The sequence below is a fragment of the Vicia villosa genome, unplaced genomic scaffold (assembly GCF_029867415.1).
Source record: "Vicia villosa cultivar HV-30 ecotype Madison, WI unplaced genomic scaffold, Vvil1.0 ctg.000365F_1_1_3, whole genome shotgun sequence".
NCBI classification, from domain to species: Eukaryota; Viridiplantae; Streptophyta; class Magnoliopsida; order Fabales; family Fabaceae; genus Vicia; species Vicia villosa.
The window spans coordinates 235,778-245,927 of NW_026705167.1; the positions used below are offsets into that span (position 1 = coordinate 235,778).

Genomic DNA, 10,150 nt, shown 5'->3' on the forward strand with positions numbered 1-10,150 from the left:
TGTAATTATCTTGGTGTTCCTTCTATGATTGGTAGAAGCAGGAAATCAACACTTAGTTTCATTAAAGACAAAATTTGGAGGAAGATTAATTCTTGGAGCAGTAGAAGTTTGTCTCAAGCAGGGAGACAGACTATGATCTAGTCTGTTTTGCAATCCATTCCAACTTATATTATAAGTCTCTTCCTCCTTCCCTCCTCCTTAATTGATGAGATTGAGAAGATGATGAATCGGTTCTGGTGGGATCATAAAAGAGATAGAGCTAAAGGTATTCATTGGCTTTCATGGGATAAATTATCTATGCCTAAAAGTGAAGGGGGTATGGGGTTCAAAAATATCAGTGCTTTCAACCTCGCGATGTTAAGCAAGCAAGCATGGAGGCTCACAACCATTCCAGATTCTCTTGTATCCCGTCTTTACAAAGCCAGGTATTTCCCGAATTGTGACTATCTCAATTCTAATATTGGCCATAATCATAGCCATGTGTGGCGTAGCATCTGGAGTTCAAAATTTGTGATTAAGGGAGGCTTAAAATGGAGCATAGGGTCAGAAGAGAATATTTTGATTTGGGATCCATTTTGGATGTTCGATGGTACTTCTCTGACTAATCCTTGGCCTAACAATTTGGTGGTAGATAATCTTAAGGTCTCAGATTTGATGTCTCCGAATGGTAAGCATTGGAATCAAAGTGTTATTCATTCTCTTGTAGGGGACGAAGCAGCTGAAAAGATTCAGAATACCCTCCTCTTTACCGCGGTTCAAAATGATAATTTAGTTTGGAAACATGAGTCTAATGGTAAATTCTCGGCTCAGAGTGCTTATAGGTACCTTATCAATGATGCCATTGACACCTCTCACCTTAGAATCAGTGAGAGATGGAATCTGTTGTGGAACATTAGGACCCCCCAAGAGTAAAGAATTTTTTATGGCGTTTGTGCAGAGATTGTGTGCCTACTAGAAGAAGACTCCTAGATAAAGGAATTGATTGTCCTTCTAACTGTGTCGCTTGTAGGGATGGTGAAGAGAACAATTATCATCTCTTTCTTCAGTGTCCTAAAAGTATTGAGTGTTGGATACAAGTGGGTCTATGGTCTATGTTGCAGCAGGTTAATGGCAATAGAGAGACGTTTGCATTTGTGGTTTTTTCCTTTTTGTAGGTATCCAGTAAAGACCAACAAGCGACTTTCTCAGTTATTTTATGGAGTATCTGGAAAGGAAGAAATAACCTTGTTTGGAATCAGGTGGTAGATTCTCCGAACATTATTTGTCAGTGTGCCCTTCAGTTGTTGACAGGATGGAGAGAGGCTCAACAGCTTCACCCCAATAATGGGATTATTAACCGCCCGTCTACCATCATTAGATGGTTAAAACTTTCGAGGGGCAGACTCAAGTGTAATTTTATAAGCCTTGTATTAGAGATGATACAAGTCAGTTTATTGTAGCCCGAATTGATTGGTTTTCGCCTTGCACGGATGTTGCTATTGGAGAAGCTCTCGGTCTTCTTAAAACCTTAAATTGGGTACATGAGCTGGGGTTTGATAATATGGATTTCGAGTTGGATGCAAAGCGAGTTGTGGATAGTGTGACTAATCTGAAACTCAATGACTCAGACTTTGGAGCTATTACTGGCAAGTGTAACCGATTGATGGCTCTTTTTTTTAGGAACTCTCATGTTGAGTTCGTTAGAAGACAAGCTAATGAAGTGACTCATGCTCTTACACGAGTGGCTCCATCTTTTGCTAATTTTCGTAATTTGATATTCCAACATATATTTAGAATATTATTATTAATGAAATGAATTAATCTTTTCCCGTAAAAAAAAAAAACTTGGTCATTTTGTTTGAAAAAAACGATTAGATATTTCTGAGGAAATAAATTAAAAATAGAACTTCACTATCACTATAATTATAAAAATAACATCAATACAATAGTAATAATCGACAAAAACCCAAAGAAACAACGTTGTCTGGGTGTATGGATAAGACCAGCACTTAGATCCAAGGCTTATAAAATTGTGAAACGTATATTCTTGGACACGTGTCGGACGATCATCTCATGGCCGCCATTTCATTGTCCTACCCAGCCACCTCCCCAGGTCCATCTCAAATTAATTTACTCTCCTTATTTGCGGAATCAGCAATATTTTAAGTAGGAACCGTTTTAAAATCAACGTCATTAAAGTTGTTTTAACGAATACGTAATAAATTAAGAAACATGATAAGAGTGTGGATCTTAATTTATTTTTTAAATATGAATCACATTTAATTTGTAAATCTGAATTTAAAATTAAAAAAATTGATTATTTTTTGAGATTAATGGTTATGCACCGTCAATATAATTTTAGATTCTCAGTTGATCACAATCATTCATAATTATTATTTTATATATAATTAAAATAAAAGTCAAACATAACTTAAAATCTGACGGTTACAATTCACCGACAGTGTAAAACTACTTTCTATGGTTGGTGTATTCCCATTAAATTCTTATTTTTTTTATATACTAAATTTACTTTTTTAACTTTAATATAGTTTTTTATTAAATTAAATTAATTATTTTTTATCATTATAATTTTGAAAAAAATTATTATTTTTCTTCTTAATCATAATTTATGTTTATTTTGTTTCCTACGTCTCAATTGTTTGTTTTACTCTATTTATCTCCAACGTCACACATTAGCTGCAGAACCATTAAAAGTAGAGAGTTGAAAAACCCTACAGTTGACAAAATTCCGTTTCGATTTGTTTCCGAAATCAGGATTATTTACTAGTAAGTTTCTGTTAATCTTCTTCTCCCACTCTTAATGGTATTATTTTCCTTAATCTCACGTCTCTGTTTACCTTGCTTGTCTTATTCAAAAAAAGAACAAAAGGGAAAAGTAACTGAAAATTTGTACGTCTTTCTTTTCTTTTCTTTATTTATTCATATATAGTTTTTCTACTTTTTCCTGAATCTATTTCATAAAGGTGAAAAATATTGTATTGTCTTTCTCTAAAGTCAAAACCACATATCAAACAGTGTAAAACCACTCTACTCAAAAGGTACTATTAATTTTTTGATTTTGTAGTCAATGATCACTTACATGCTAATGTGGAGCCATTTATGATAAAATTGTCAATTATTTTGTCTCAGTTTTTGTGTTATTCATCAAATTTTAGTTGTTCACTATTGTATTAGTGTTTTGAATTTTGATTAGGTATCTTATGGTTCATCAAAATTCATTCATTTAGCTAGCTTTGAATTTTGATCATTAATTCATAGAATTAAGAACCATGATATGTAATATTCAGCATATTGCTACTCTGATTACAGGTTTTTATGGGTGTGGAGGGGAATTTAGCAGAGGTAGATATGAAAGAGGATAGTGCTTGCCAAAGATGGACCTTGTCTAGACATGCTTTTTATGATTTAGCACATGTTTCTCCTGTGGTGTTTATGGTCATGCTCAAAGAATGTTATTATTATGGTATGATTTTATGGTTTTCTCCATTTGTAATGCTAATAATTGCTGTCTGTAGTAGTAACTAGTGAGATAAGATTTTGCCTACTAATTGTTTGCTGAAATGACTCAATGAAATAATTTGAAAGTTTACTGTATATATCATGTTTTTTTCTTAGGCAATTGTAAGGCAACAGTGAAGTTCCGAGCACTTCAAGAACAACTTTGTCTTGTGCTCCGTAATGATCCGAGACCTGGACCGGCTACTTTTATTGTTCAATGCTTGTATGTGTCTCCCATGTTTGACAATCAAAGTCAAGGGTTTACTCATTTGATTATATCTGCTTTTCGCCGTTTCATGAAAAAATCAACATCAATCACTACAGAAGAAGACTCGGATGTCAAAAACTCGGCTGCGTATCTACTTGTTGATATTATTAGGGGCCAGATCAAGCATGATGAAATGATAGTCATGAAAATACTGGAGACTTTTAATGTGAAATTGGCGAATGTTGAAAATGCACTGTGCCAAAATAAAGAAAACGATGATTTAAGTTGTGGCATGGCAAAGGAGTTGATTGAGCAGTATACTTTTGAATTGGTGAAATCTCAGTTGTACACTATAGCTGTCACATTAATGGAGCATTTCTCGATTTCCAATTATGGCCAATCTTTTTTCCTTGAGATGATAAAGAGTAATCAATTTAAAGCAGCAGAGAAGTGGGCAACATTTATGGGGAAGCCTATGTTGTCCATACTTGTTGAGGAGTTCGTTAAGAGAAACATGCTAAAAGATGCATACGCGCTTATAAAGAAAAATAATCTAAAGGAGGATTTTCCAGAGGTATACAAGAGGTGTAAAGAAAGGTGGTTGATTACTTCTAACACGGGGAATATTTTCCCTCTCATTTTTCTTAGTGCTTTTTGATTTTGTTCATAGCATCTTAAATCTGACTCCACCTCTCCTTTTCTTTTTTTAAGTCTTATTTACAAGATTACTGAATTGATTTTGCAGCTCACTAAAGAGCTTAGCAGAAAAGGGATGTTGGGACGTTGCTGAGGCTAGAATAAACAATGATAGACAGCTTATGGAATATTTGGTTAGTATTTCATTTATTTAATGATTATTATGTTTTGCATAATGACTGCCTTATAATGACATAATGTGCATCATGTTGTTGCACATGTGCATCCTTTGGAGACTACTGTATGAAATAGAAAAGCTTTATCATTTGAACTATGTCCTTTAGAGTTTGTACTTTGTACTGAATAGTACTACCATCTTATTAATGTTCATATGATCTGGCATTTTGATTTCTTTATTTTGTATTTAAATGACACTTTGACAACTTATTTCTTATCCCCTCTAGTTTAGCCAAAATTGAGTCTGTGTTAGATTTTTAGTTTTTTTTATCTATCTAGCTATTCTATATCAAAACCAGAACAAACATTTCATCCCCATGTGTCACTATTTTCTTCATATTTAGTGGGTAATATGGGCTGTGTCAGAACCCTGTGCATCCTAGGAGGCGGGGTTATTTCTCATCGACCTCTAACTTTAAATATACGTGCTTGTTACAATTTGAATTGCATAGGGTGGATATACAACAAAAGCTCAATGAAATATTAGGTTGACCAGTACTACAATCCCAAACAATCGAAAACATGGCAAGAAAATAATGTTGGACGGGTCACAGAAGATGATACTACTTTGCAAACATGCTGAAGTTATGGGTTTTTGATCAAGAGAGAAGAGAAAGAATACAGGCAAAATATTATAATGATTGGCGATTTTATAATACAAAAAGATTAAGAACTAACCTATATTTATAGGGATTCAAGATTCCTAATTCTAATTTAACAGTAAAATAAATCATAATAATTACTAATCATCAAGTAATATGAAAACAAAGGTTGAGAGACATTCTTAGATAAGAAACTAGTCTTATGAGGTAATATTCTAAATTATTATAAGATATTTTATATATTCAAACAATAAGAATAAAAAAATTAGGAGATTACGTTTGAGCAAATAACTATCGATGAACAAAAATTGTGCATTAGCTATAGTATGACCAAATATAAGTTGAAGTACTTTTTTCTGTTGATTTTCCAGAGCAGTAATTATTAATTTTTTCTTGTTAGATTCTTAGCCCTGCTAGCAAAGATGAAATTTAAAATATGTATGCTATTATCTAATAGTTTTATACGTTTAAGGTTTATTTGGCAATGGAAGCTGGTTACATGGAAAAAGTTGATGAACTGTGTGAACGGTACTCCCTAGACAGATTTTTGAATATTAAAGGTAAGGCGATTTCTTGTGACTAACAAAAATTCATAAAGAAAGAAAATATTTTAATCTAATGAACACATATTTTGTATCATTAAAATTTTTTGTTGCTTATTTGTCTTTTGCCTCAAAAGTTGTGTTTCTTTTCAGTCATTTTCCTTTCTTATTCTTGTATCGTGAAGGATTTACTCCTGTTTATTAGTGCACTTTTAGCAGCTTGCATGAATTGTTGTTGTTAGTTGTTGCCATTTGGTTTTTGTGCTTAATTGTTATGGAGTGTGTGTCTGTTTTCTGTAACTTCCTTCTCAGATGATGAGCACAGTACTGCTTTTGTCCTGCAGAGCTTGAAACCAGTATCCCACAAGGACGCTATTTACAACTTGAGGAATTGATGGTTGAAGACATTATTTGGGTTGATGAAGTTGAAAGTTTGCTTGATGCAACATGTCAGATTGAGGATGCTAAAGTCATAGGTCTTGATTGTGAGTGGAAGCCTAATTATGTAAAAGGCAGCAAGCCAAACAAGGTAAATTAAAACTATCTTTGCAATCGATTAATGCTTCTCCATCTAAGAAGCCCTGATACATTATTCAATATGAGTGTGCAATGGGGATACAAATACGGGGATACCGAAAATTTAGAACAAAGTAAAATTACCACAGTGTAGACATGTTTGCACACACTCACCCACACACTTACAATCTTGCATCTACGCCTGCATAACTCATTAATACTCACATGCATACCTTAATGTATCTATGAATAAACTTAAATGCAATATTATCCTGACAACAAAACTTATCAAGATTCCACACTCTAGATATGTTAACAAGAGCGTTGTTTTTGGCCATTTTACTTCATCCCGATTCCCAACCAAGGAAAACCCACAAAGTTGTGACAAAGTGGGAGATAGTCCTATCCTCGGCTAGGAATCCATATCTAAGGGCATATCTAAGAAGTATTGGGTTGGACAAACTAAATGAAATTGAAAAGAATAATAGAATACTTCTTGGGTTTATGTTTGGGTTTTAGCCTTTCGAGCTATGGTATGTTTCTAATAAAAAACTGAACTCTTGATTCTCCTGTTATATTCCCTTTCTCCTCAAATTTCCATGTTTCAGGTTTCTATCATGCAAATTGCTTCTGAAAAGAAAGCCTTCATACTTGATTTGATAAAGTTACACAAAGAGGTGCCTGAATGTTTAGACAACTGTCTAACCCGCATTTTGCTGTCACCTGGAATTCTAAAACTTGGTACGGAAATTTTTATATTCATTAGTGTCAGGTTTATACCAGCAATTTTTTTTTTTTGGTGAATGGTGCATCAATTAACTTTTGAGGGTTGACTATATTCACCTGAATAAGAATGTTACTATTGATGGGATTCGATAACATGTATCTTACGCTTTATTGATGGGAATGGTGCATCAACTTAACTTGGTGTTTCTTTGTAACTTTTTATGTCTGAATTAACAAACACTCGTACGACACGTGAGACAAGTGTCCTAAAAAAACTTTTTTTCGTTACTTCGATACACCTTAGAAACTCTTTGGACACATCTCAGACACTTCTAGGGGGTTAAAGATGTGTCGAAGCAGTGATGATCAATGAGACTGTTTAAGACATTAAATTGATTAAATCATTTTTTTTGCTTTTTTCGTATAGTTGATGGATGAATGTAGATGAAAAACTATCATATTTTATTTAAAAATATTTTTGTAACGAAACAATTTGCTCAATTTAAATGCACATATATATTTTAATTTTCAGTTGAGATCAGATATAGAAAATGTTCGTATTTTATTTGATCCCTTAAACATGTAGTATTGAGTTATTCCCCTAAACATATAATCCCTAGTCTCTCGCATATACTGTGGAAGGATACTCCAGGTCACAAAAAGCATTAGTAACCATTGCTTCTCCATGGCATCTATTTCAGGGTATAATTTCCAATGTGATATAAAACAACTTGCTCACTCATATGAAGAGCTGAAATGTTTCAAGAACTATAAAAGGTTGCTAGACGTCCAGAAAATTTTTAAAGATCCCCATGGCGGTTTGGCTGGGCTTGCACAGGTACCATTTATGAATGTCTATTTAATGTTTCATGCTATAGTTTTTTTGTAGTTGGGTGATGATCAAAGCCCTCGTTTTTCTGTGTGAGCTTATTAATTTGTGTGTTTATTGGTAAATCAGAAAGTACTGGGCGCTGGTTTAAACAAGACAAGACGAAACAGCGATTGGGAGCAGCGACCTTTAACTCCAAATCAAGTAATTGATCCCCCACCATTTTTTTTTTCTGTTCATAATACTCTTTGACTTAACAAAACTTCTCTGTAAATTCTATTTCAACATCTGCTTCGGTGCCTTGAGATTTATTTTTGTATAATTCTTATTTTGCTGCATCTCAATCGGTACTCACTGTTTCATTGATATACTTATGTCGGGGTGGGTGAGGAATAGATCTTCCGAGGTATAAAATTTTCATAATATTTTGTTATGAAAATTTTGAGTTTATTCCTCCATTCTTAAGTATTAAAGTTGGGAGTGATAGATATATAAAAGTTTCACATAATAAGTTGACATTTTATCATATCTCACTATGATGGTACGATGTAATATTATTTTCTAAAATACTTGCTCAAATACTCACATGATAAGATATGATTGATTGCTATTGTAAAGTGTAAAAAATTAAAAATTCACACCTAAGTTCATTTAACTTCCTAATAGTGAACTTAATGCTCCAAATTATGTTTGTATGCATATATGGTTTCTAAAGAAACTTTTCAGTATGTATAATTCAAACCGTTTGAACCAAGTCACTCAATAATCTAACACGATTCTATATGTACAGCTGGAATATGCCGCTCTGGATGCTGTTGTACTTGTTCACATATTCCGCCAACTTCCCGATCAAGGAGATGAGTGGAAGTCTTGCATGGTGAGTGACGATACCACCACCTTTTCATCAGCGCGAATTCTAATGCTCTTCATTCTGTCATTTTCTATATGCTTTTAGTTGCTTTTCATTATTTTTGTCTGGGCAAAACATTAAATCCTTAGTAAATATTTACATTTACCTTGCATTAGAATAACCTCAGTTTGTATGCTTAATCACTTATACTGTTTAAACTGCTGTCCAGGAGTCCCACACTGAAACCACCAAGAGCAAGACCAAGAAGTACAAGAAACGTACCAAAAATTGAAGGAGAGCTTCTCTTTCCATCCTAATTTTCTTACGGTGGAAAACGAATCGAAGCTCCCATATTAAAGAGGCCGGGGTTGAGACCAAGAAGTATTGATCGTCTAACTTGTAAAAAGTATGATAGAAACTTTCAAATGCAAAAAAAAAATAAAAATTTTATTGTCATGAAATGTAAATATTTTCTGTCCATCAGATTTCATTGAATATTATCTTTGATTTTCTTTTTTCTTCAAATGGCTGTTTTGTGTTCTTGGATATAAAATGCCTGTTTAGAATGTGACAATTTAGACATTCTATATTTATAGCTGCTATTATGGTTAGTTAGATTAAATCCCAAAATAAGCAGTACTATATAAAATGCAGCTGAGATTTGAGAATGATGAGCTTGGCTAAATTCAGACTTTACATATCCTCTCCCACTCTTTTTGTAGCAACGCATACCTTTTTCCCTTATCCACCTCTCCTTCCTTTTTTACCAAAAATAATGAGTAAAGTTGCATATATAATATTATTCCAAACGTTACATGATTCTTTAGTTTCATCTCCAAAGTCCTCTCTTACCTTCTCTCTAGGAGGAGAAAAGAGAGGTATATAATCCAACATCAGATTTTATATACACAAAAAAAGAGGTATATTAAATCAAATAGATGGAAGCAATTGGGCATCGACAACCTCGATCATTTTATGGAGCTCCAAGTGTGTATGATCAGCACGGTAAGCGTGTGAAAACCTACACCTTCCGCGAGAAGGAAACACAAGTAGCAAGGAGCCGGGACAAGACCTCTCCTTGTTCTTATAATTATGAACCTTCTCTTCCACATAATAAGCGTACAGAGATCGCGAGCAAACCAGCTTCCCGGTCGTCGTGGTGGAATGACAGGGATTTGGATAGAAAACGTAGGGTGGCCAAATACAAGCTTTATGCAGTTCCGGGTAAACTCAAGTCTTCTCTCCAAAAGGGGTTTCATCATTTGAAGATGACATGCAAGAAGATTCTAGTTTAATGTGTGGGACGTAACGTGTCTGTTTTATCTTGCACATAATATAGATTAGGGATATCATGGATCCTTAATTCATGCATTTTTGTGAGAGTTTGATTTTCATTTTGACATATACATGTTGCTTGTTTGTAAGCTTTGTATATGTTGGTCACATGCAAATCAGATTATACAATGATTTGGTAAGATAAAATATTTTGTTCCTGTTTAGCCACTT

The 10,150-nt window shown here is 33.8% G+C and overlaps 3 protein-coding genes across 6 annotated transcripts; all 3 read left to right on the forward strand.

Annotated features, from left to right (window-relative positions):
* The first annotated feature begins 219 nt into the window (after positions 1–219).
* LOC131627507 (uncharacterized) lies at positions 220–1,795 on the forward strand. Its single transcript, XM_058898353.1, has 4 exons — positions 220–865; positions 1,010–1,103; positions 1,155–1,238; positions 1,414–1,795. Exons 1-4 carry the CDS (start codon positions 220–222, stop codon positions 1,793–1,795), a joined length of 1,206 nt encoding a protein of 401 aa, XP_058754336.1.
* An 839-nt stretch (positions 1,796–2,634) lies between these two features.
* Positions 2,635–9,169, forward strand: LOC131627524 (uncharacterized). Of its 4 annotated transcripts, none has more exons than XM_058898372.1 (11): positions 2,635–2,766; positions 3,310–3,463; positions 3,616–4,303; positions 4,452–4,536; positions 5,654–5,741; positions 6,068–6,252; positions 6,848–6,980; positions 7,667–7,803; positions 7,924–7,998; positions 8,585–8,671; positions 8,874–9,169. In XM_058898372.1, exons 2-11 carry the CDS (start codon positions 3,316–3,318, stop codon positions 8,934–8,936), a joined length of 1,689 nt encoding a protein of 562 aa, XP_058754355.1. In that variant the 5' UTR covers positions 2,635–2,766; positions 3,310–3,315; the 3' UTR covers positions 8,937–9,169. The 4 variants fall into 4 exon arrangements, with proteins under 4 accessions (XP_058754355.1, XP_058754356.1, XP_058754354.1 ...); XM_058898373.1 differs by lacking the exon at positions 2,635–2,766 and adding an exon at positions 2,767–2,889; XM_058898371.1 differs by lacking the exon at positions 2,635–2,766 and adding an exon at positions 2,900–3,038.
* A 413-nt stretch (positions 9,170–9,582) lies between these two features.
* LOC131627508 (uncharacterized) lies at positions 9,583–9,939 on the forward strand. Its single transcript, XM_058898354.1, has one exon. The coding sequence runs from the start codon at positions 9,583–9,585 to the stop codon at positions 9,937–9,939; it is 357 nt and encodes a 118-aa protein (XP_058754337.1).
* Positions 9,940–10,150: the final 211 nt, after the last annotated feature.

Coding starts and splice junctions, on each gene's coding strand:
- LOC131627507 (XM_058898353.1), top strand. CDS start 220: ATGATGAATCGGTTCTGGTGGGATCATAAAAGAGATAGAGCTAAAGGT. Junction 866..1,009: donor CACCTCTCACCTTAGAATCA/GTGAGAGATGGA, acceptor TGTCGCTTGTAG/GGATGGTGAAGAGAACAATT. Junction 1,239..1,413: donor ATAACCTTGTTTGGAATCAG/GTGGTAGATTCT, acceptor GCCTTGTATTAG/AGATGATACAAGTCAGTTTA.
- LOC131627524 (XM_058898372.1), top strand. CDS start 3,316: ATGGGTGTGGAGGGGAATTTAGCAGAGGTAGATATGAAAGAGGATAGT. Junction 4,537..5,653: donor GACAGCTTATGGAATATTTG/GTTAGTATTTCA, acceptor TATACGTTTAAG/GTTTATTTGGCAATGGAAGC. Junction 5,742..6,067: donor CAGATTTTTGAATATTAAAG/GTAAGGCGATTT, acceptor TTTGTCCTGCAG/AGCTTGAAACCAGTATCCCA.
- LOC131627508 (XM_058898354.1), top strand. CDS start 9,583: ATGGAAGCAATTGGGCATCGACAACCTCGATCATTTTATGGAGCTCCA.